This window comes from Thunnus thynnus, chromosome 16, assembly GCF_963924715.1.
Source record: "Thunnus thynnus chromosome 16, fThuThy2.1, whole genome shotgun sequence".
NCBI classification, from domain to species: Eukaryota; Metazoa; Chordata; class Actinopteri; order Scombriformes; family Scombridae; genus Thunnus; species Thunnus thynnus.
The window spans coordinates 12,574,927-12,601,797 of NC_089532.1; the positions used below are offsets into that span (position 1 = coordinate 12,574,927).

Below are 26,871 nucleotides of genomic sequence, written 5' to 3' on the forward strand. Positions count from 1 at the left end.
GGTCCCCTTGGCATCAGGACTGTCTTGCATAGGAATGTAGTCCCTCCTCTACTCCCCCTCCTTTACTTTTCCCTCCCTCCTCCCTCCGCTCCCTCTCCCTACCCCCCTTCTGTACGAGGGGAAACCAGGACAGTGGACGTCCAAACCACTCGACATGCTTACAGTAAAGTTGCTCATATCAGACTGTAATAGATACTTAACCTCAGCTCTCGGTCTTTGTCCTAGCAAACAATAGACTGGAAGGGCAGATCTTGTCCACTGGACTTGTCGGTTCTAAACACAACAGTATGGGCTGGTCACAGCTGAGCAACAGTAGTAAGCTAACAACAGACATCTTAATAACCAGGTGTAATATTTAAGCACTAAGAATGAATTAACTTTCTTGTAAACATGAGGAAAATGCTACAGTGTGCCCAGCGGATTTGCATGTAGGCAATAGGCTGGTGTGTGTACACTGGAGCAGCTGAGTACACGGCTGCCATAGCTGTGTTAGTTGGGGATGGGTATGTGAGGGAGGGGGGGTATTGCCACCCCATAGCTTACACACCCAATCTGGTTTTGTTTATTGTAGTAGAAAAGCGGAATGTTGCTAGAGGGTTTGAGGGTTTGAGGGTTGTTGGGAGGGCGTTGGTACAGTAAGTGATTACTCAGAAATGGCCTGAAATAGACTGGGCATCTAGAGAGAAAGAGGTGGACAGAGAGGAAGAATTAGAGGTGTGAGAATGGATGTGAAACCGGAAATGATGGAAGAAATGAACTACAAAGAGCCACAGGCATGTCTGCCATATTTAACTGATGAGATGGAACTTCAGCTATTATTGGAACAGAAGTTAATGGCATGACTCATGAAAAATAAGATTCAAGTTCTGTAAATGGTTGTCAACATTGCTGGGCTACAGTATTTTGTCTCTTTGGTACTCTTTTCATACAGGAAACATGTGTATGACTCAGTTCTTTTGCCACTTCTCAGAAACTCAAGTCTACAATTGTACCACCACACACTTACTGTTAAAAATATGAATTACCAGAATTACAAAAGTACTCAATTAAAGTTTCCCCTCTCTCTCTGTATGTTTCACTTTCTCTCTTTTATGACCAGTCAGGAAAAAAATCCCTTGAATATAAATGGGGTCATTAAACTCAAGGATTTACCTATCCATGTTGAAAGCCAGGTCCTGTGGTCAAGACGGACCAACCCATTAGTTTTAAGCCATCTCATTGTGTCAGTGTGTCGATCTGACAGAGGAAAAAAAAAGTCCTGGCCCATTTCTTGTTAGGTTCTCTTCCACTAGCTTTTGGTTCTCTTTGGTTCTATACTGTATTTTGCCATCAAGAGTTTCATTCATCAGTTTTTCTGAAAACTAACATGATTCTGAGGTTTTCTGTGCATACTGCAGTATGCTAAAAGATTGCTGCACTGGACTTACGCAGCTCATCATTTTAACCAACATGGAACAGTGATTACTTTGCTAGAAATGGAAAAACTACAACTCCCACCAACCAGTATCAAAACCGCATGGGAGCTGCCACAAAATATTTGGTTAAAATGATAAGCTGCTCAAATGTCACTGTCCGCTGACACATTTCCCTTAGAATATGGACAGAAAACTTTCAGTCTTTGAAGAAAGACGGATGAAAGGAACCCTTTGTGGCAAAATTCGTTAACTGGCTGAGGCTATGGGAAAAGAGTCCAGCTTGAATTTAGGATTTAAAGGAGTATTAGCCTGGCGGGGTGTGTGCCTGTCTGTTGGTTCTGTGGTTCTTTCTGGCCTCTCTCCAGTCATACTCACAAGCCCGCTCCCGATAGGGGGTATCCCCAGGCACAACATGAAAGAGAAACAGCATATGTACGGTATATGTGTATGTGCTCACACTCACTACACATGTGTACTCGTGTAGTGGGCGTTGGGTGTCAGGAAATGAGCCGTGCTTGGGAATGCTGCGCGGGAAAAACTGTCTGGGAAAAGCCCGTTTGCTCAGTCAGATACAGGCCCACCTCCCATCCTCCCACCCCCCCATAAACTGGACTTCCTGTTGCCAGACTGGTCCGAGGAGACTTCCGTGCTGTAGCTCCCAGCGGATACACACACACACAGGAATTTTTAGATTACTTTGAGCAATGCGACGTCTGGCCAAACCTATACATTTATGTAAGAGGAAACAAACGATAAAGGCACGATAATAAACTCCTGGGGCTTGGGGACATGGCATTCCTACATATTGGTGCTGCCACTGTGTGATGCTTGATATATATCACCATCTTGTGGATGAAAGAGGAGTTGCAGAGAAGTGTTGCAATTACTGTAAATACTTTAGCAGTCTAAGCATCATCTAGAAATGGAAAAAATTCAAATCCTGCATGACCCTCTAGTCCCTCTCTCTATCTTGCTTCTTTTATTACAGTTATGAATTCCTACTTTATTGTTTTGGATCTTTCCTCCCTCAACATTGATCTTAATTGCTTGTTCACTTTGTCCAATCTTCCTTTCTCTTCTCTCCCCTCGTATGCATCTCGTTCATTCCTCTGTGTCCATCTCCCTCCCTACCCCCCCTCTTCAGCCAAGCTATATCAGGGATTTGGTAAGTTAAGCTGCGTGTCCACTGGGTGCCTTTATGCCTTTTTAGATATGTGCATGATTGTGTAAACTCTGAACACTCTTCTTGTCTGGGTTGCCTCACATAACCATACGTAGCTGTATGACGTAGTGTTGTCTGATAGTTACAGTAGAATAAATAGTTTTAGTTTGTCATTAGCTCTAACATACTTTCAGGGGACCGTAAGACAAGCAAATGACACAAAAAAATGGAGCATCTTTGTTGTGTGCATTATTAAGATAATTCCATTACATTACATTGAGATATTCAGTAAAGTGAATGGGCCATGCAGGTGTTTTTGCTTGTTTTAACCCATTTAACACAAGTCTGTGCGTTTAACTTTACTGTTGAGTTTTATCAAAGCAAACCATGAGTTTGGTTAATGCTTTAATGTGTTTTTGAATATGTTTTGCTTCTCTCACAGCTACTGATTTCAGTTTATGTCTGTATGAATATATGAAAAGCATAGACTAGAAACTTACTGAAGGTAAGTAATCCATCACAGTGAAATTGATGTAATTATAATAATACGGTAATATGTAATACGAGGGATTGAGAGTAAACTGCTGAAGCTCTTTAATGGCTTGAGAAAAGCTGCGACATTCAAGAATTGTCTTACTAAACATGCATGAAATTACCAACTTCGTGGATTAATTTCTGATCCCCTATAATTTTTCAATGTAAAAGCTCATTTGGAGGGTTGGCAAAATAAAAGGCAACATGAAAGTCACTGTGATGGATTACTTTTTTAGGAAAGTTCCAAGTAGCTGTGGTAGTAGGTGATTTTTCATACTGCACCCAAATAAACTGAACAACTTGGAGGAAAACTGCATTCATAACTAAGAAACACTTAAGAAAATGGACAGCGGGAAGTAAGTATCCAGACAGAGATGACAGACTCCTTTTCTTAGACAGTGGATCTCTCTGTTGCTCTCCTCATCCAGTTGAATTAGTCAATAAAATCTTTTCTTGTGGCCCAAAAGTGGATTTTGGTAAAGGAGAGAAATACACACATACACGCTCACTCACACAGGTTGGAAGCTTCCCTTTGCTCATTAACCTTAGTCTGGCTCCACAATTTGCTCATAGGATTATATTTGTTTGTTTGTCTGTTTTGTAGCTTTGTGAAATAGACTTTTACTGACAGCTCTCTGGTTATTGGCTGACACCGTGCCCTGTGGGCTTTATGGAGCTGGCCACAGCTTGTTTACACATTGGGTGTGTGTGGACCTGGGTGGTTTGAGTGTGGTGATGGGATACATTTGTTAACAGTGGGGGATTTAGTGTTAAGTGGTGGGAGCATATTGAAAAGTCATGTGTGTTAATGTGTGTGTGTGTGTATGTGTGTGTGTGTGTGTGTGTGTGTTTGTGTCAGATTTCAGCCCGGATTCTTGAAGCCCACCAGAATGTGGCCCAGATGAGTCTCATTGAGGCCAAGATGCGCTTCATCCAGGCGTGGCAGTCCCTGCCGGAGTTTGGAATCACCCATTTCCTCGCCAAGTAAGTTTTGTCACAGATGACTGAAGTTGAGTAAATCTCTGATGCATCTTTATACTTACAGTGCATCCAAAAAGTATTCAGACCCATCTACTTTTTCACATTTTGTTATGTTGCAGCCTTTTGCTAAAATCGTTTAAATTCATTTTTCTCTCATCAATCTACACTCAATACTAGGGATAAAATGGATCACAAAACTCACGGTTTGGATCGTATCACAGTTTCGAGTCACGGATCGGATCATTTTTCGGATCAGCAAAAAAAAAGAAAGGAGACAAATATAACTTTGCTTTCTATTTGTTCTGTAAAGCACTTAAAGCGAGGAACTTTTGCCCATGGTCTTAAATGAAAACAATATTCAAGATTGCCAATGTTTAAAAAAAAAATCTTAAAAAACATAAAATATTCAATACTAATTGTTACATTGAAGTGCAATGATACATTCCTCCTATAAACATGGTAATGAATGAAACAATAGCTTGTATCCACATCATCAAAACTTGAAGATAACTTACAAACATGAACACAAGTCTTATCCTGCAGCTTAGCTTGTTGAACGAGCCACAAAACAAACATTCACCGGGTAAAAGTGCAACATAGCTAAGTAGCTGCTCAGCTGTTGCACATTAAACATCATATAAACATACCTGCAGATGTCACTTCAGACCCATTAGATGCCGGTTTGGTCGTTGCGCTTCAAAATCCCTGTTAGCGACATGCTGTCTGTCCCTGACTTGTACTTACAGCAGTTTGTTTACTTTGTCTCCAATGAGACATTAAATTTTGCAGTTAATCTGCGCTTCACATGTGTGCTGAACTATAGGGATACGATCCGTACGGATCATGGATCAACTACATTCCACCACTACTCAATACCCCATAATGACAAAGCGAAAACGGAATTTTAGAAAGTTTTGCAAATTCATGAAAAACGAAAAACTAAAATATCACATAAAATAAGTAGTCAGACCCTTGACTATGACACTTGAAATTTAGCTCAGGTGTATACCATTTCTCTTGATTATCTCTGAGATGTTTCTACATCTTGATTGACCTTGATTTACCACTTGTGGTAAATTCAATTGGACATGATTTGGAAGCACACACGTGTCTATATAAGGTCTCACAGCTAACAATACATATGAGAGCAAAAACCAAGCCATGAGGTTGAAGGAACTGCCTGCAGAGTTTGGAGACAGAATTGTGTCGAGGCACAGATCTTGGGGAGGCTACAAAAACATTTCTGCTGCATTGAAGGTTCCCAAGAGCACAGTGGCTTCCATAATTCTTAAATGGAAGACGTTTGGAACAACCAGGACTCTTCCTAGAGCTGGCTGCCCGACCAAACTGAGCAACTGGGGGAGAAGTGCCATGGTAACAGAGGTGACCAAGAACCTGATGGTCACTCTGGCTGAGTTCCAGAGATCCTATGTGGAGATGGGAGAAACTCCCAGAAGGACAACCATCATTGCAACACATCTCTTGAGTGAAAGACACAGGAAAGCCCGCTTGGAGTTTGCAAAAAAGCACCTAAAGGACTCTCAGACTGTGAGAAACAAGGTTCTCTGGTCTGATGAAACCAAGATTTCAAGATATTTGGCCTCAATTCTAAGTGTCATGTCTGGAGGAAACCAGGCACCGCTCATCACCTGCCTAATACCATCCCAACGGTGAAGCATGGTGGTGGCAGCATGCTATAGGGGTGTTTTTCAGCAGAAGGGACTGGGAGACTGGTCAGGGTTGAGGGAAAACTGAATGGAGCAAAGTACAGAGATATCCTTAATGAAAACCTGGTCAGAGTGCTCAGGACCACAGGATGGGCCAAAGATTCACCTTCTGACAGGACAATGACCCCAAGCACAGCCAAGACAACGCTGGAGTGGCTTAGGGACAACTCTGTGAATGTCCTTGAGTAGCCCAGCCAGAGCCCTGACTTAAACCCAATCAAACATCTCAAGAGAGACCTGAAAATGGTTGTCCACCGTCGGTACCCATCCAACCTGGCAGAGAAGACTGGCAGAAAATCCTCAAATCCAGCTGTGCAAAGCTTATCGCATCATACCGAAGAAGACTGAAGGCTGTAATCGCTGCCAATGGTGCTTCAACTAAGTACTGAGTAAAGGGTCTGAATACTTGTGTCAATGTAATATTTCAGTTTTTCCTTTTTAATAAGTTTGCAAAAATTTATAAAATCCTGTCTTTTGCTTTGTCATTATGGGGTATTGAGAGTAGATTGATGAGGGAAAAAAATAATTTAAATGATATGAACCTTAACAATTTTAGCATAAAGCTGCAACATAACACAATGTGAAAAAGTGAAAGGGTCTGAATACTTTCCAAATGCACTCTATATCTCCATCACCCACTCTCTCGGTTTTATGTGCTGACAGTGAGTCATTTTATCATTCGATCCACACATTTTTCATTTCATCTCACAGTGGATTCTCCTGTTCTCTGCAGATTCCAGGGAGGGAAGCGGGAGGAGCTGATTGGTATCACTTACAACCGTTTGATCCGGATGGATGCCAGCACTGGAGACGCTATCAAGACCTGGCGTTTCAGCAACATGAAGCAGTGGAACGTGAACTGGGAGATCAAGATGGTAGGGAACATATGGAATGTAGCAGTTTGATATCATAGCTTCCTATTTTTTTTGCTAATTTCTTACAGTTAATTTGCTGCCCTGATGTGAACAGAAACAAGACTAGGTCAAAACCTAGTATATGACTGAACCGTGTATGAAACGCTAGAGGGCTTTTCATTTGAAACAACGGATACAGGAAATGGTGACATTTAGCCGAGGCAACCGATTATGTAACTTCATCGCCCAGTCAGTCAGGGGCAGACATTTGCGTTTACAGGGCTGGCCCTGCTGTTGTGGTCCAGCCAACAATGCAGAGTTGGTTGTTAACATCTGCAGTTCTAGCAAACTCTTGGAGTGGAAGTCAATTGATCAAACTTTACTTACAATAATACTGTTTAATGAAGCTAGCAGCCTTACAAAAAGTTTTACAGTTAATAGATTTTTTTTTTTTGTCTCACACTGAATACGTCTACCAGAGTTACTATTGAGCCATGACTGTGTACTCTGTGTGCTTAGGTGACCGTGGAATTCGCAGACGAGCCCAGTCTTTCTTTCGTCTGTGCTGAGGTGGACTGTAAAGTGGTCCATGAATTCATCGGTGGTTACATCTTCCTGTCCACGCGTGCCAAGGACCAGAACGAGTCTCTAGACGAGGAGATGTTCTATAAGCTGACCAGCGGCTGGGTGTGAGCTGCCTCAAACCAGCAGGGGTCAGTGATTGCAGGCCAGGGGCCAGGAGGGGAGTGTCAGGGAGGTGCAGGGGGAGGGGGGGGTGGATTGTATGTATGGGTTTATTTTATTCTACTATTTCTCAGTCTTTTTAATTGTCTGGAGCTGTGCTGAAGACTTCAGAGCAGCACCACTGTTGCCATGGCTGACACCGTTTTTATTGTTTGGGTTTTTTTTTTTTTTTTTGCATTAACGCTGACAAGGTGATTTGTTAAAACACTAATATTCTGGTGAATGCAGTCCAGATGAACTTCGAACCTAAACTCCTGTGGTTGAGCAGAAGCCTTACACAAACCTGAAACAGGAAGTTTGTCTGCTTTTCCTGCAAACCACCTGCCTCCTCTCCTCCTGGACTGATGGCCATCAACTTAACGTCCATGACAACCCTTTAAAACACCAGATTTAATCCCAAAGATCTTTTTTTTCCTCTTTATTCCTCACTCTATCACTGTCTTTTCCTCTCTCTCTCTCTCTCTCTCTTCTAGAACTGGACTTAAAGAACTGGCATTTAAATTGTCAGCTAAAACATTTTGTGATTATAGTGCCACAGATACCTACAGTTTTATCGAATTATTTATCCGAAAAGGCGGACATCATCAGAGTCCAATCAAAAGGGTATCTCATATAAACAGTTGTGGCGGCTAATCGCAGCACTGTGTGTCCATCCTATCCAATCTATGAAGGGTTTAATCTTTTTGAAGTCACATGTAAGCACTTCGACAGTATACAGTCCTCTTTATGAAATAAGCTGTTGTTGAATTTCCTTTTTGCTTTTGTTGTCCGTTGTCTTGTTTGCTGTGTTTCATCAGAGCTTGTTCACAGTAGTTGTTAGTCGAGTCTCCTCATGTCCAAGCCTCTCCATTTGAATTCTCTCTTCTCTCTTGAAATTGCATTAACTGACAGGTCGGACATTGAGAGTCTAAGTTTTGCTTTGCTGAGAACACGCACTACAGTTCAGTGCTCTGGGATGAGTGTCCTGTGGGTTTGAAAATCTGATTTCCAACTGACCTAAATGTCCTTGCTGCAAAAATACATGTCCATCCCAACAAAAATTTAGTTTAGTATTCAGTCTGTCTAGTGTTCCTGAAAACAAGATGTCTTTCTTCTGAAAAGCTTTTGTTTGTGGGTACGTTGAACTTAGATTACTAATGCCACAATATATCTCAAAGACAAGTTTTGGAGAAAGTTTGCGTATTTAAGATGTTTCGTCCCATTGGCAGATTTTTACGCTTGTTTTTAAAACTTATTTTAAGACTCAACATCAAGCTAAATGGCTTTTCAAGATGGACGTGTCCATTTATTATATCCAAATTTTAGACGGTCCACTGCTTAGAGAAGGGATTTTCATCTTCGGATCTGGAAATGCGTGCATTCAAAAATCATGTGCCAAAGTGCATTAATATTCTCAAACATTCAGTCAACACGAGTTTTATGTTGCCAGATCTCTACAGTATGTTTGGAATTGCATCCAGGGATTTGAAACCCCTCGCATCTCTTTGCTCAGTGCATGTACACTACATAACAGGGGGGACACTAGTACTTTACTTTATTGCCATTCTGTTTCTCACACCATATAGTATTATTATTATTATTATTAATATTATTATCATTTTTATCATTACACACCAGCAAAAGGTCACAGAGTTTGAAGAATGAATATGCAAACTTTTTTTTTCCTCTGACCTCAGTATGAAGGATCAGTAAATGAAGTATTATTTTTTGTAACTAATGTAAAAACACAGGTTTTATAGAATTGTACAGTTTTTTTGTTTGTTTTTTTTCTGCTTTTTGGGGGGTTCGGAATTTTTGTTTGTTTTTTTTGTTTTTGTTTTTTCTTTCAGAAAAGAGGGGGGGAAGCCATCTGTCAACATGTGTAGTATTCAGAATCGTGCCTGCTTATGTTGTCTTACTGAGTTTTCAGATGAAGATAAATATGAATATATATGAAGATAACACTAGTCTCAAACTCCAGGTTTGATTAAGATGTTTGTCGAGTACATATTATAATTTTTTTTTCTAAAAATACAGATACATATGCCTTTTCAATGTGCTGCTTTTTTCTTTCATGTCAGCTTTGTTTTAGTTATTTTCTGCCTTCTATTCAACCATTTGTGGCTGATTATGTCCGTTTGCAGCCCCGAGTCACATTTTTAGGTCATTCTTTGAACTGACAGTGATACTCTGTGCATTTTTGCTGCAAATTGAATTTCCTCAGCGCCTTTTTTAAAAAAAAAAAAAAATACTTCACTTGATTGTCTGATTTTGCTGAAGTATTTCATTTAATAATGTCCATATGAAGGAAACCCCCCCACATTGTTTAGACCCTGGAGTTTGAGACAAATCAGCAAAAATGAACAGAGGCAAGAGAAAACCAAGCCTAGTCTGTGTTTTTTTTCTCTGATGTTTTTGTTTGCCTCCAGTGTCAGGAGCAGCAGTGCATGTCCTGCCGCTATGTTTTCTGACTGTAAAAAATGCATTTATTTTAAAAAATAAAAGTAATTTTTATTTAAACTGATTGTGTTCTGTATTCTTCATCATTTACCACAGAGCAGAATGTAATGTATCAGTTAAGTTGTCTCAGTTAATTAAGATAAAGTGGTCTGTGTGAGTGGTCTTTATGCTCCTGTCAGTCTTCACATGAATACAGGTGTCTAGGAACGCTATCTTGAACTTAATGTGTGGGTTGACAGTACTGATGTGTTGGATGACACTATTGATACTGGAATAGTGCAGTAGATAAAAGTGGTGTCCACGTATGGGTGCCAGATATCAGGTGGGGTAGAAGCTTATGAATTTTTTTTTTTTTTTTTTGTAAAACTGCGATTTCCAGGTTATAGAATAAACTTTCAAAGTCAATTCACACTGTTGTCTTACAGATATAAAACTTTTTGTGCTGTAAAATAAGATTAAGACATTGTAATTGCTGTGGGATGCAGATAAACTACAACCCACAGTAATAGAGAACAAGGATCGCATAGTTAAACATCAGCCTGAGAGGTTTATCTCAAGATTATATATAGAAATGTCAAATTGAAGACCTGAGGTTGTTCCTAAGGCATAATAACTTGACCATGCACATCTACAGATGCATCACCTGTACACGTACAGCACGTGTATTAGTTATGATTCGCCACCAGGGGGCAGTGCCGCATCACCTCTCTCCACTGCAGTCTCCCTCAGTGCCTTCCAAACTTTTTCAAAGGTATCTTTCCCCAAATCTGACATGTTTACCTGCAGAAACCAAGTGCCAGATTGAGGAGGAGATTAGATCTGAGAGCACCTGGAGACAGTCTGTCTATTTGCAGGCTTTTGCCCATTCCCCTACAGTGGCACTACACACGTCCGTCTGTCACCTGCTGAGCAGCTTGGGGATAGACATGGAGGTGTTAGTAGCCGTGATAACTGGGGAGCTGCTCACACCACCTGATACCAACAGTAGTATGATGTAGAATGGCAGCATGGGTTAAATAAAGGGAGGTTTTAGAAAGATGCTAAGGATGATGATTGTGAGCACAGGTGACAGTTAAAAGGTTGGATCAAGCACAGTTCATTCACTTTTTTCATGAAGTGTCAGGAACACTATGGCAGTGAATCAATCTTCTCTGCAGACACTTTGGCCTTGACACTTATCCACCCTTCAGTGAGCTGTGAGGTCACAATGAGGTGTGCATCATCGCAGTGAGAACAATGAATTGAATTCTGTGAGAACATCCTGTTCTTGTCAAAGATGGGTCTCAATCCAACACTTAAAGGGTAGGTTCACAATTTTTCAAGTCAGTCCTAAAACAGTAAGATGCCAAACTGAACACTGACACATGTTTTTCTTGCTGTAATCATTCCTCCTGTTCATACTGACCATTAAGAGGATCCCACCATAATACACTTTCAATGTAAGTGAAGGGGGACAAAATCCACAAGCCTGTCTGGAGAAACACAAAGAGGGAATGTTATACTAAAAATAGTGTAACTGTGCAAGATACTCTCTATATTTGACTAACTCAAGTCTCATATAAGCTTTAGATGGAATTTTAAATCATTTCCACTGTCCACTTCAAACATGGACAGTGGATATTGTCCCCCATCACTGACATTTTAAGCATGTTTGGAGGGTATTTCTAATGGTCGGTGTGAACAGCAGGAATGATTACAGCAAGCAAAACCTGTTTCAATGTTCATATGGCCACCTCACTATTGTTTCAAGACAGACTTGAAAAATTCTAAAACCTGTCTTTTAACCTGCGGGTTTGACCACAGTAACTTCTGAGAAACCCTTTGAAGTACTCATCAAATGAAGACACACTTGTAGATGGGATTTAGATGTGGATCTACACCTCTGTTATTATTCTCCTGCCTTTCTCCCACCAAGTCACCTCCTCTCTTGCCTCTGATGTTCCCTATATAGCTGTACTCCAGTGGGATCCGGCCCATTGTGTTCACAGTGTGTATGGGAAGTAAAGATATCTCAACGTTGGCTCCACCTAGTGACGTGGAATTCCATAGACCCCCCTTGGGAGGACAGGGTGGATGACGATATCGATGCGACAGAAGGGAACGTGGGAGATGACATTTATAGATTGTGTTGCTCGCAAAACAATTAAAATGCAGGAAGTAAAGGCATGAAAGAAATAACACAATGCATGGAGCAAAGCAGCACCTGTTGCCATTCAAGATAAAAGCTTTCTGGTTGAATCCAGTGCATAGTTCAGTTTCAAGGAAGTGTTGCTATGCTTTCCTCATTCCTGAAGTTCGCAGAGGGTTAAAGTCATTGTTAATGTCACAGAGATCTCTCTTTAGGAAAGTGTTTCTGACATTCACCTCTTTCGCCTGCAGTGAATGGAGTGCCGTAGGTAATGTCAACCATGGCAGCAGATGTGCTGATAAACTGGTTTCAGGTGAGCCTTGAAATTTCCTGGAGAAAAGTCTCCGTTTTCCCTTCAGACCAGTGTTTTGACCTTGTCTAGATCAATTGTTTTTTATTCTCCTCTAACTGCAGGCACCAACTGCCAAGAGGTAATTGTTAGAGCACATTTCATGGTGGCTGGAGGTTATAATACTTTCTGCAAAAGATGATGGAAAGTGATGAGATCCTACAGGTTTTTTACTGTGCTCTGCCATTTCTCCTCCTCCGTGTTTTGGGAGATAAGCTTATTAGCTTCATGGCCTTGAGCTACATGAGAAGATTGATACCACTAACATTTCGTCCAAAAGTAACAAATTCCACCTACCAGCACTTCTACAGCTCATGTTTTGTTTAATTTGTACAAAAAAAACCCAAAACATGTGAATACGAAGATTTGACATTTTACATGGAGGATACTATTTCTTGTCCGGGACCATTAACCTCCTGGAGTCTTCACTGGTTGCCAGGCAACTCTTTGCTAACTAACTCTTTGCAAGAAAGCGAATATACACAAAATGTCAAACTTTTCCTTTAAGTTGATTATAAAAGGATTCAATCTACATGCATTTTTTAATCAACGCCATACCTTAATGTTGCAAAGTGAATGTTTTTCAGCATGATTAAGAGCCTTAAATATTTTGATTTATAAATCAACAACAAATTACATAAACTTCACTAAATAGTCTGATGTGTTTCCAGTGTGTGTGTGTGTGTGTGTGTGTGTGTGTGTGTGTGTGCGCCTCTTTAATTCCCTTATGTGCTTTACAAAAACCAAATCATCTCTGGAAGTCTGCACTGCTCAGACTATTTTTTTTTATCTTTGCTGGAAAAATTAATTTAATACTCAGGGTGCGGAAAAATCCGATTCTCTCTTAAAGGGGAAAGTTTGGTCATCTTCTCCCAGTCCCTTTCCATTTAAAAAAAATTAATAAATAAACTTAAACGTAACATGCAACGTCACTACAGTTTATGGGCTTGACCTCTTGGATTCACGTATTAGAGCAAAAAAAAAGAAAAAAGGACAAATACGCCCTAAAAAGAACTCACATATGTTATCGCCATTATCTTGGACAGTTCAGTCTAGATACGTTTCCATGGAAAAGGCTTGGTCTGGGCTAAACACTGAAGCGTGCCAGGACTTTCATCTTGATGTCATCAATTACAATCTGGAGCTGCAGTTTAAGTTAAAAGGCTCTGTGAAAACATATGTTCTGGTCAAAGCTCTGTGCGGTTCAAAGGCTAAAACAACAATTCTACAGTGTAAACCTACAAATCATGTTCATTTTTGCTGTCAGTTAATCCAAACAAAGTTTTTCAGATAGCGTACGGTGAAAAAACAGAGTTAACTTGTTGAGATGTTGTTCAGACAGCACGAGAGCTTTTAGATAACTAGGGGGGAAAAACTGTTTTAAAAGATTAAGGAAGAATTGAGGAATTGAGGAATCAACGTATTGATCATCGTTTTTGTCATTGACTCACACACTGGAAGTAGTTTCCGTCATTCTACGGTATCTTTCACCTATTCTTTTGAAAATGGTTGCATGCATCTCATCAGTTGGATGAGTACTGGAAGCCTAAGGTCATCCACCTTGTTAGCTTTGCATCATGGTCCAGGACATCACGCATGCAGTGTACATTAATTATAAACATGTCATTAAAGTCTCAGAGCTGATCCGGGGGGTATCTTCTCAGCTGATGAGGTCATGTCAAATGGTGTTTATAAAGCTGACATGGGCCTGTTGTGAGCCAAGATGTTTGCGTCATCACTTTCTACGGCACGCAAGAATTGTATGGTCATGCATACATAAACAAGTATATACAAATTGCAGTATGCTTTTGTGTGTGTAACGAATTACGTCTAAAGCTACAGATGTTGTGTATTCCAGCTCATGTAACATTTCAAGTTGAATCTTCTTTCGGGCTATTTGCTGTGGGTGTCTTTTCTAAAGTAATCCACTTCTCCCCCAGGGACCTTTTGGCTTTAAGCACAGTTGCACAAAATTGTGTAATTTGCATCGCCTCGCTCACAAAAACCTGTTTTGTTTACCCAAGTCTTGTTGTTCAGCTGTGTTAACGCAATTTAAAGGGCTGTCGCTGTTAACAAATACATTTGGGACAAACAGACAAGCGTCGGATTCCTTTTTTCTTTCTTTTCTTGGTGGTGGAAGAACCTGTCTTTGCCTGGGGGCATGATGGGAATCTGACTTGTCCTGGGAGATATTTTGTCAAAATCATAACACTGCCAGAATCAATAAGAATTCTGCTTCGGAAAAACAATTCAAACTCACTGCATAGTCAGGCTTAAATGGGACACTAGGGGCAGATCAATGAAGGCATTTTATTAAGTATGAACTATGCCTCAGTGCAAGATGCAAGATAATTCAGGTGTTTATAAATCGATCCCTTTGGATCAATGACCTCAAAAAGAGCCTCTAATGCCATCACCTTTTAAGACCTCACTGGTGCTTTCTCTCTCAGTTCCAGCTTCCTTTTTATTACCTGAATTTGCTTCCAATTGTTCCCACATCAAGACATAATAAGAAATAAATCCCTGCCAATTCCAAAGTCTCAGCACTCCCCATGTCCATCTCTGTATCTCCATGTTATCTCCCTTTTGTTACGGGTATGACAGTGTGACACCACTTGTCCTGCTGACAATAAAGACCGAACTGAGATTGCAAAATAAGTGGATCCTTGGCTCTTTGTGTTACCCAGAGGGCTCTGCTCATTGATTGGCTAAATTAGCTGCTTTTGACTGTTATCTGGCAAACAAAAGATAAAGGGAAGAGAGTGAGCGGGTTACTGGAAGGCAGGGGGAAAGACCTAGATATAGACCCATCCTAATATTTGCAATGCTGTATTTATAAATGAGGATACAGGGTGTAAAAGAGACATAAAGGGTCATATTAAAGGACCTCTTCAATAATGTAGAGTGGGAGACTTCAATTAAATTTTTGGGTGTCTTAATCCTTTAAAATGACAGAGGTTACTTCATGCATTGAGAAATCCCACGCACAACCACAGCAGCCACACACACATACACACCTATCATTCAACTGTCTGACTGCCATGATGGAGATGGATGTAGTTTGTGGAGGTTAATGGCGTGTGGCTCCATTACAGAGTCTTTTGCCCAGCGAGTTGCTCTGAAATCTGACTTCAGCACACCCCAGAGTATTAACTTTGATTCAGGATGGCTTCTTCTTCAGAAAATCCTGTTTTCACTCCTGAGTTAAGCTTCTGCCTGTAGGGAAAGTGAGATTAAAATGTTTCTACAGTGTTGGCACGATGCACCATACTGTAAAAGCAGAGGGGGAAAAAAAGAGAAGACTGAAACACATCTCACAGTTGAAGTGTTTTGCATTCCATGTTGTATTTCTTTTGTACACTATAGTGAAGCAGCTGTAGGATTATTGACTATTTCCACCTTAACTGTCCTGTGATCCTGATTCTTCCTGATGAATCACAAAAAAATGAACACTTTTATTTATAGGGATTTATTAATGCAGTGTTAATTGCATCACCACAACATTTATATTGCAACGCTAAGCTGACATGCATTTCCTGGCATGTGTTCTAGCACCTTTTTGCACATCTTGCACTATCATTCTTTCTCATCTATCTTTCTTTTCAAGTCCACTGATCTTCAATAGCTTCATGGTTGAAGTGATACAGTATGTCTCTTTCTATTGTTGCTAGAAATTGACAGTAAAAAGGAGAGGGAAAGCATGAATTGGTCCGGGATGAAGACAAGACACCTCGCTGTAGGTTAAAAGGTGAAGTTCTGTTGAAGCTAAACAGAGTAATATTGTAAGATTAGCGAGACCTCCTTCTTTCCCTCAGAACCCAGCAGTCTGAATTTAATTAAATATTGATTTTTTTCATATTAAAACTACATGCGTCATTGATTGGACGACCAACTTTTTATTGGTAATGCAGAATTCAAAACAGGCACTCAGAGCACATTTCTTTGCTATATTTTATAAAGCGACTAAGCATCAATGATTGATCTAAGTATGACAACCATTACTTGTTGCTGCCTGGGAATATGATGGATGGTTGATATCTGCTTTAAATCTAATTAAAGTGGATGTCTTTGGCAAAGGAGTATTCCTATGACTCGTCTCAAAATTCACACTTAAGTAAAGTAAAATCCTCATCGGAAATGATGTCAGCATAAGCAGTGTGAATAATACTTTGCTGGGATCATTTTAAGGAAGTGACAGCAGTGACTGAAAGGTCATATGGATAATTCCTATAATCCCTTTGACAACCATTGTACTAGAATGACTCATTGTAAAATGAATATGCCTTAGAAAGTATGTAATAGCCATAAAAAAGTGGTTCTGCTCAAAAGAGACTTCTCTGCAAAAGCTTGTTTGTATTTTCATGCTACGCTGAACACAATTCTGCATGTAACAAAAGAGCTTGATTACTCCAGGTGTATTCAAATTGACGCTGATTACCAATGGATTTAAAGTACAATGCACTCAGGCATAGAAAGCTAATTGAACATGAGAAATTGGCAAGATTCATACAGAAAGACAATACAGTAAAGCAAAACAATGTCTTAAAAACCACACAGAGGTTCGCAGTTTATTCCCTCATCAAACAGGCTGGGTTCTTGTGTGTCTAATGTGATTGGTTAGGGGCCACATGTGAGAGATATTCTATCAGGCCCTTGCAGGTAAAATCAATACCAGATCCGACGACTAAATATTTTCTTATTTCACACTACTTAAAGGTTATTAAAGTGCATTGTTACACATGACCTGGTTCGATAATGTGAAATGTGCATGAAGGGTGCAGCGAGGAGCCGTGGAGCACTCGCACACATGCTAGTTCCTCACTTGACAAGTGAAAATTAAACAAGAAGTTTCAGACACCCCCCTCTTCATATAAACACACAGTCCACCTCCCTGAATCCTAATGGAGAGTGGCGAGTTACATGAAAGAGCCACAAAACTACTCTGATGAAAGAAAATCAAACTTATACTGTTTGATATTCTCTGCTTGGCACAAAGACGCGCATAAAATCTCAAATGAAACTCACACAGCGCGCACATACACACACTTTTTGAAGTAATCTATGCATGTCAGCTAGGCCACAATAAGACATGTTTTTCTCTCTAGCGAGCTCTCATGCAGTTCTGTAACCAGTGTCTGATGTGTGTTTTTCATGCCTCACACTGTGCAGAGTAAACAACGCACCACATGAATTCAGTGTTTGATTAGTGCAGCAGAGAGACAGAGAAAGAAAAAAAAATGAGACAGAGAGTGTATTGGGGAGTGTGTGAGTGTATGGCAGCCATCTGGTCTTGTGGGGAGATGAGAGGCAACCGTTCCATTCCTCTATCGTCAGATCTCCGTGTTTACCCTGCTCACCACGGGGACTGAGGCACCTAGTTCTCCCTAATCTAGCACAGCACCGGGTGTAACACCACGGCCTGAAGGATGTTTATGTTTTCCAGGATTTTACTGGGAGGAATGGAGGGTGTGCGGGGGGGGGGGGGAGAAAGGGGGAAAAGGATGGAGCCAAGGGAGAAGCAGTGCTAGGTAGAGCTCTCTGATAGCAGCTCTTGCCTCCTGTGGGAGTGCTTTAATGATGGAAGACATACTTATTGTATACAAGGAGAGGGAAAGTCACTGATTAACCTCTCAACCCCATGGATTCTTTGGTGGGTCCATCATTACAGGCTCATGCTGTGTATATGAGCTAATTTCAAGCCCACACAATTTTGTATTGAATGCAAAGGGGAGGCCATCATAAAAGAAAAGAGGTGTCTGGGGAATAAATATTTCACTGACTGTAAGTATGAAATATGTCATACTGGTGTAATAATGTGTACAAAATGATTCATGAGATTTTTTCCATTTACTGTAATGGTTCAGGCTAAAACAATTGACTTGGATTTGAGTATTATTACTCCTACTGTAAGAATGATTAAGCACTGCAGATACAGAAGGTGATCTTCGTGATGATCAAACAGCATGACAAAAAAAAAAGTTTAAAGCCAATTAACGAAAAATATAATTAGAATATGAGGAGCATCAGTTTTCTGAGGGAAACAGATGCTTCAGAAAATTATTCATGTAAAACTAAGTGACATTGCTCTAATGAACATTAAACCATTCTGCAACTTTGGTATGATCCCAAAAAATATAAATCTGAAAGTAGTATTGCCACTATTGCTTTGTATTCTTTAATTCTTGTGTCTAAATGAGTCCATACTTGAATACTAAACAGAATTCACCGAAATAGCTGCTTACTTTTCCATCTCCATCCCCAAAGATTCCAGTCCTATAACACAACTCGGAAACTTTAGGCAATTTTAGCAAAACCTGGAAAGATGTTTTGGTGTCTGTGGTGTGTCATGCATCCAAAACCCAACCGCAGCAATGAACTGAGCAATAAGCAGTGCAGTGTGAAGCTTTCAGCGTATTTATTGGGCCATCACTCTGCAGTCTGTTACTGAGACTGGTAGTACCGTACAGACTTTGACTTGGTTCAGCGTTTCACCTCTTTCATCAGAGCAAATCACCGGTCGATTCCCCAAGAGACTCAGCAGCCTGAATTCCCAAACTCACCGGCAGGAAACAGCTAATGCCCTTTTAACCCACTCTACTCGTGTGTGTTTGCACGTGTGTGTGTGTGTGTATGCATCATTTTCCCCCCTTTGGCCACTGTCTCTTTTTTTCCTCAACCAGGAAAAAGTGACTCATTACTCCAAAAGTGTTTGCTCATGTAGGGGGGCCCAGAGCTACAGTTCTGTAGTCTAGCACTGTATCCAATACCTTCTTATTGCTGTCCAAGTGGCCTCACAGCTATAGCAGCAAAACATATGCTCTAGATCCAAATTTAAACTCAACAGAAGAGCTTGTGTAAATCAAAGTGGATTGTCTGAAGGTAAGCGTAAAAAAAAAAACTGTCCCTGAAGACTCAGGAAACATTTTTCAAATCTAAATTCTTGCAATGAACTATTTCCACATGCTGTACCAGATGGTTGAGCAGCTTGCTGTAGTGTGGAATCGAGAAGCCAGACAAACTGTAATCTGATCCCAAAGAAGCTTCAAGGGCTGCAGAAATAAGGAACATTCATTTTTGATTATTGGTGTGTGCCAACTGCCAAGTCCATTTTTGGGTTTTTTTTCCCCTGCATGGATTAGGGAATGATTTGTCTGGGAGCATTTTGCTGTTGTCAAAGTGATAGTAAATACATTTTATTTATAAGTGAAAAACTGAAAGACATCTGCCTTTAATACAGCTGGTCTTACATGCTTACGAGGACACCTTAAGAAGGCTAAAAGTCTTGCAACAGACTCCTGTAGACATGCAAAACTTCTGCAAAGTGTTTTCAATGAATTTTGGAAGCTGGAGAAATCAGGAACATTCATATTTAATTACCTGACTGTTGTTTGTCAGACACAAGTGAATTTGTTTATCCTTTATCATGGCTTTTTCCAGTTGACCCGAGGACATCTGCTACGGTACAACTGGTCGTCTGATTATCATGACAAATAATGATTGCTTAAATGCTCATCATCTCCCACTGCAGCATGTTAATGATCAGCAGCGAAGACCCAGAGGCAAAAAACAGAAGCGCATTAGACTTGAACTATCTCAGACGAGGCAGTGGCGTCCAAGTCTGTTCAAAATGAAGACAGAGCTTTTAGAAGCAGCCAAATCTATCAGGAGAGGAATTAATACTCTGTAGGGACTTTGACTCACAACCAGCCAAGCAAAACATTAGACAGACCCAATCATACACACACTCACAGACATACGCACAGTTTTCCACTGCCTCTGTGTGTGAATTCCCATGGAACAGATTTCTGTTGGCATGGCTGTAGAAACAAAAGATGGTGGTCAACAGCTGCTGGCTGTTTAAGACAGTCATGAACATTGACACCTCTTACACATCTAGCAGTGTGCTGTTGGAAAATATTCAGGTAGTGTCTAAACAAGTATGTGTGCAAAGTTAAACTACTTTTTTTTTCATGATGACCTCGGGGGAATTGCTCATTCAGTTCTTGTGGGGGGAAAACTAGTGTGCCAGAGATATTTAAGGTTTGAGTTACAGAGACCAGGTAATAAAAAACATCCAGTAACCTCTTCAAATAGTCTAGGCCTGTCCAAAGATATAATTCAAAAGAGCTACGTCATTTTTTATGGTGACCTTAGGGAATGTCCCAGTCACTCTTCATTCATGCTGTGGGGTGGATGCCTATTTTAATCTGAGGTATCTAAAGGATGGATTTATAGTTATTCGGTTCTGTCTTAAAACAATATTCAGGTGCCCAAATGAACATTGAAACAGGTTTTTCTTGTCATGATCATTTCTCCTGTTCATACTGACCATTAGAAGATCCTTTCGTAATGCACTTACAATGTAAGTAATACGGTCAAAATCCACAGTCCTCCTTCTGTGTATTTAAAAGTTTATCTGAAGCTAATATGAGGCTTCAGTCATCAAATTTAGTCAAATCAAATAGATATCTTTACTTTTTAGTGCCAATGTTCCTCTTTTTGTTACTACACTTCCTCTGCAGTTCGACAGGGAAACACTGTCTGAGGAAACACAAAGAGGGAATCAGATGTTAAAAAGACAGTAAATGTGGCAGATATCCACTTGATATGACTAACTCAGACTGCTGAAGCCTCATATAAGCTTTGGATAAACTGTTGTGCACTTTTGCACAAAATGACTGTGTGGATACACTGTGGATTTTGGCACCCATCACTTACACTGAAAGCACATTTGAAGGGGATCTTTTAATAGCCAGTATGAATGGGAGGAATGATTACAGTGAGAAAAACCTCTTTCAGTGTTTTAAGACATACCCGAATAGTTGTGCACCTATCCTTTAAGGTTTGAGTCACAGAGACATAAAATATAGTTTTTTTCCCATTCTTATCCTATAATATCCTATAAAAAGTCACTTTTAAGAATACTGCAACCTAGGTTGTGAAGGCTTGTCTATAAACAAGAAGGCAAAGGCAAATCTATTTTTCTAGTAGTGACCTCTGGGAATTAGGTTTCATTCATTTATTGTTTTGGGAGCCCACTATAATAAGATACATATAAGGAAGTCACAGAGACAGGATGATAAACATCATTAATTATTATTGTACCAACCATAATCTGTAAAATCCCAGTAGGGACTTCAAGTCAAGTTCAAGGCATGTATAAATTATTGTTGAATTGTAACAATTCAAACGAGTTAAGCTACTTTTGTGCTTTTTACAGTGACCTTGGACAATGTCCTAATAATTGTTCATACTGTGGGAAGCCTGCTGTAAAGAAATATTCAGTCACGGAAACTAGGTTATAAAAGATAATTACATAATACTTTTGCCACCATTTTAGTCCAATAGTCATTTAAAGTGTCAGTTGTGTCAGTTAAATATTGGATCAGGATTGGCTTCCAAACTATTCGGGATGTCACAAATCATGCTTGCAGGCTGAGCACAGAGAGACTGTCCACTTTCAGACGATGAAAACTCTGCACATATATCATTGTGCATAATGAAGCTCAAACATCCAACTATAGGAACAAGACGTATTTTTGAGTGGAAGGGGGCTTTAAGTATATATTTTTTGAGTTTTGAGTCTAAAAACTGCTTTTAAAACGCCTTAGATTGGTAAATTATTTTGCAAAATATTTCTCTAAGCACAAAAATCCACTCATTACTTCATTTTCCTAAGCTTTAGCTTTGGTATTTTCTTCTTCACACTCATAACGAGACTTCCAAAACAGGCGCAGACGTGGTAAATGGAGGTTACGTGGTAGTGTCACACTGTACGTGATTGGCGGGCGGGTTTGTGTGTCTGGGAACCTGCTACTGGTTTCCCCATCCACACTCCACACACACTCACTCACAGTCACAGACGGTCGCTCCACAGAAACGGCAGCAGGAAAAACAAACTCTTCTCCCGCGGCTCAGAAAGCAACAACTGTCGCAGAAGTGAAGTCGACGCGATGTTAATCCCGAAATGCTACCGTTTAGTCTGAGTGGACAGCTAACAATAAGGAAGAGGCTGCTGAAAAGTGGGTGAACTGTGACAGCTGGAGAAATTAACCGACGGATTTGTGGACCGCACGTGGGGGAAAAGCATCGTTGTAACACATTGGTGAGTAACGTTAACGCCAGGTGTACCCTCTGTTTTAAAGAAAACAGTGTACATATTAGTATTAGTAGTTTACTGCATGGAAAAAGTTTAATTGGTGTTTTCATCCCCGCCTAGGAGCCGTTTTTTTTCGCGGTATCGATAAATAACTGGCACTTGTACTGCGTCAACAACCTTTCAGCCACTTCACGGTGCGCGGGCGTGTAGTTCACCAACTGTTTGTGCACGTGCAGGTTTTGCGCTACAAAACTGTCCTTTTCAGGTTTTATGAACTAAATGTTGTATTTTTAAACGTTTCCATTGAGCGTTCAGGAGCAAACCTTGTAATTAAGTGATTTTTCTTTTGCGTTAAAAAAGCAGTCTTAGTTGGGAGTTAAAACAAATTATCAGTTTTTTTTTTTACACGACAAATCATTTTTATTGTGCTGACGCAGGTGTGGCGCACCTTCTTATGTTGGAGCTGTCGTTATAAAATGAAGCTGTGGTCATGGTGTAGGTATTGAAAGGAAAACTAAATGTCTTTCCATCTTTGTGCACAGCCTTAACTCATTCAATATTTGATCAGAGTGTTAGCTGGGAATGTAAATATTCCCGTGAAATTCCAATCAGCCTAGGCAAGTGAATTTGGGTGTTGTCCAACTTGAATAGCTGAGTATTGTGGTTGTTGGCTGCCCTACTGTATCATCAGTCTGTTTACTCTTCTTTCATATGATTACAACATTAACTTATGAGATCATAAAATCCTCGCTTAATGCCTCAAAGCATTATGGTCACATTTTGAGGCTGCAAGAAATCAGATGTCGGTGATTTGTGCCTATGTAATTGAACCATATGGAATGAGGTGTCATCTTAAATGATGATCATTTGGATCATCATTAGTGGTTGTTTTTCTCTAAGTGTAACAGCATTTAGCAATCATATAACCAGGCTGAAAACAGGTTTTTGGTGTTGTGTTTCCAAATAAATGTTAAGTGTGTACTTGTGTGTGCTTAAGTCGGGCTGGCCCAAAACATAAGCAAACTAAGCAGCTGCATACGGCCCCTAGGGGCCAGCTATGGGCCCCAAAACATGCTAATTTTGGAAACATCCTTGCTTTGGATGGATGAGACTGTGTTTTTGACATAAGGATTCTGAAAAAAGGTTTTTACGAGCATTCACCAAAATTCAGGATACACAGCTTGAATCTGTACATTGACAACAGTGAAATGTGAAGTCCTGCACTTTATTTTAATTACATTTTTAATATCTTTCCAAAAATGCATGGGCTGGCTCTTTGCCAAGTCCAGAGATAAGAAAAAGCTAGTTGTATTTTAATATAAGTATCTCTGAAGAGCAATTACCACATTCCCCCCCCCCTGCATCTCTGTGACAGGTTGGGACCTGGCAGGCAGTTTCGTGCTGATTAGCCAGGAGGCTCCTAATCCTACCCTTGTGCCTCCCAATGGCGTTCACTAACTCACTTACGTAAAAATATTGCTTCCTCCTATGCAGGAGTTGAGGGCTTAATTTGCTCTGACACACCATAAAAGATAAGCCTATACCATTCCCTGTACTTCAGTGTCTAATTACAGTCAGCATACTGTAAACTGTCAAGCTGGCTCCCTCCCTGTGTGTCCAACACCTCAGCTTGTTCTGCCGCCAAAGAGGACAGATATCCTTGAAGGCAGACATAAAGATCCTTGTTTGTTTAGTGGATCATATAATGAAAAGAGCCTCTTGAGTGTTTCTGAGAAAATGACACAAAGATTTGTAGTCCCTCTGGAATCTCAATCACTGAGGCTGTGGTCACCTTCCCTGCATTACAGAAACAATGAGCTCTGTGCTATGATCATAAACAACACCTCAGTTTTGCAATACGTACTTTAAGTAGTAAAGTTTGGCAGACGGCTGATATTTTTTTGTCTGTTTACCTTAGTTTTTTTTTTTTTTGCTGAGACAGTGCCATTGCTTTTAGCTCATCCTTATGCAAACTAAACGTAGATTCACTTTTGTTTGTTAATGCATCAAGCTATTGCGTCTGTATATAATGGAGTCATTGTGGTTATGATCTCTGCAGTTGTGTTGGAGACATCCATTGGTAAGTGCTCTCTGTTAGTGTATATGCTGTTTACCCTCCTCTGTTCAGTCCCTCTCAAATGTTTCATTGCCATAAGGTGCAAGGCTATAAAGAATGAGCTTATTTGGGGACCCGGCATGTCATTCATTGATTCATGGTTAGTCCGTGCCTTCCTGGCACTATATAACCTTCATTAGCAGCTGAGTCACCCAGGAAAATGAATGGGTTCATCCATATATTTCCTTTTTGAGGGAAAAGAGTAAGGTCCTATTCAACCTCCTGCTTTGATGGAGCTATTCTGTTTTTTGATCAATGGTCTCCATTATTTTATTCCATAAAATAGACATCAGTGGGACGTACAGTATCTGTTCTTGTGTAAATTGTCATTTATCTTTTGTCCAACAGTATACAATGTACACTGAAGATACAAATTACTGGGGCAGGCCAAAAAAAGATCAATGAAATTATGAAAAAAGGATCTTTTTGGCAAAAACTGGTTTAAATCCTTTACTCTCCCACTCTCCCCTTCGAAGTGCTCTCCTCTCTTTGAGCATTTCCAGCAAACTGCTCTAATGTGCCCTCAAGAACAAAACAGTTTACAAATTACAGTAATAGCATCTCACAGATTAGCCAATTGTTGATGCTAACATGGGGTTCCCCATTCATTATCTAAAAAGCCAATGCTGAACATTAACTTTTCAACTGTGAATAACCTAGAATCTCTGTACTGTTCAATTAAACAACCTCCTTTCCTGTAATTTCTTGTCTCGCCAAAGTTGTCATGCACACAGTAAAAACAGTGTGGTTCAGGCTTGGCGTCACACATGAAAAGATTTGGATTTGGTTGTGAGGAGTCCAGATGCCCTGCTCTCTCGAAAACCAAACAAAAAAGACTCAAAGCCCACTATATCTGAGTGTCAACTAAGATAACAGGGTTGATACTGAATTTGGAGAACAGAACGGTTGAGTTGCAGTACTGGTTGTCATTTCTATTGGGACAGATAACTAAGATAACTAATAAAGCCCAATGATATCATGTTGTATTATAATTTCCACTACAGCAGCATGTCAGTTTTGACAAAACCAAGCATATTTGAAGACTGAGATGGTAGAAAAAACAATGTTAACGAGCTTTGCTGACTGGCATTTACATTGAGTTGGGTCTGATGGAGGTATTTGGTGTTGGATATCAAAACTTGGACAGCTAAAGCAGACCTGAAGTCATGCCCAGCTTTGGCTTAGCATTAACAAAATTTCCTGTTTTAGAACTGTTGTTCTGTGGTGCAACTTTGACTTACTGTTTCACAATCTAGTCTCAAAGTTTTGCTACCTCACACAGAGGGATGCGAAAGGGATTTATTTCCCCAAATGACGTTTTGGAGAAGTATGTTGCTGAAATACTACTCACTAACTCACTCGTTTTTATGTGTCATCTTATTAAGTACCATAGTTTCTCTTCAGCATGAACTGGAATGTGTAGAAGAATAATAGCCTAATTCTTGATGTTATTGGCCCTTATCAACAAACATACGTATAAGTGATCTGTGACTGAAATGTTTTTAGTGTTGTTTGAGCGTTGTCTATTATTGGTAGCTTGATGCAGCACTAATTTACAAACTTACATTTGAATACATCACAGACTGGTGTTGATACGACAAAAACAGCGGAGTAGAATGTAATCTCTCAATTACACTATGTGAAGTAACATTTAACCATAGACTGTAAAAAATAATGGATGTAGCCACCATGAAGTCACCCATTGGTTTGTGGACTGCTGCTTTAAAGTCTCGAGCTTTCATTTTGACTGTCGGCGTTTTTGATTTTTACAGCCAGAAGTGACCATATTTGGAGCTGACCATATTGCTAGCTGCTATCTGCTAGCTCGGTAAGCAAGGTGTATTTACAGTCTATGGTTAATTGTGATAATGCTAATGCTAAAAACAGACTTAAAACCATTAAAACCAAATGTCATTACCAGAAAAAACTGAACATCCAATTTCTTAGAAGGCGTTTCAGTACAACCAAACACTGAAGAAGACTTTTTCAGGCAACCAAAATGTTACAATTAACTGAAAACACACTGAAATAGTGATGGCTACTCTGGGGTTATGCCACGGTTACGTTACCTAACCAACGTTGTGGCTGTGGCAGTGACTTGACTGTGATGGAACCCACCTGTCACTCAAAGCGGCCACGCCCTTAATTATGCATAATTTTAAGCCTTTATTAAATTTAAACAGGTAAGTTATTTAAACATTCACCCACTGTACAGTTGTCATGAATGTGGAAATTAGCTATAGAGATCAAAACTGTTTTTTGTACCAGGCTGTAAACATGTTTATTTCTGCTGTAAAGTTGGGCATTTTAACATAAAGGTCTA

The 26,871-nt window shown here is 40.1% G+C and overlaps 2 protein-coding genes across 7 annotated transcripts in view; both read left to right on the forward strand.

The window, feature by feature from the left end:
• fermt2 (FERM domain containing kindlin 2) overlaps positions 1–9,916 on the forward strand; it is a 42,878-nt gene extending 32,962 nt beyond the window's left edge. For 2 of the 4 annotated variants that reach the window (XM_067614943.1, XM_067614946.1), the window contains 4 exons: positions 2,560–2,580; positions 3,971–4,095; positions 6,553–6,694; positions 7,193–9,916. In XM_067614943.1, the coding sequence (XP_067471044.1) occupies positions 2,560–2,580; positions 3,971–4,095; positions 6,553–6,694; positions 7,193–7,366 (462 nt within the window). In that variant the 3' untranslated portion in view covers positions 7,367–9,916. The remainder of the gene's footprint in view (positions 1–2,559; positions 2,581–3,970; positions 4,096–6,552; positions 6,695–7,192) is intronic. The other 2 variants (XM_067614944.1, XM_067614947.1) reach the window with 1 other exon arrangement.
• Positions 9,917–22,129: 12,213 nt separating this feature from the next.
• Positions 22,130–26,871, forward strand: part of stxbp6 (syntaxin binding protein 6 (amisyn)) — a 154,556-nt gene continuing 149,814 nt past the window's right edge. Inside the window, exon 1 of one of the 3 annotated variants that reach the window (XM_067613734.1) lies at positions 22,130–22,438. The gene's annotated coding sequence lies outside the window, so the exon portion shown is untranslated. The remainder of the gene's footprint in view (positions 22,439–26,871) is intronic. The other 2 variants (XM_067613733.1, XM_067613735.1) reach the window with 2 other exon arrangements.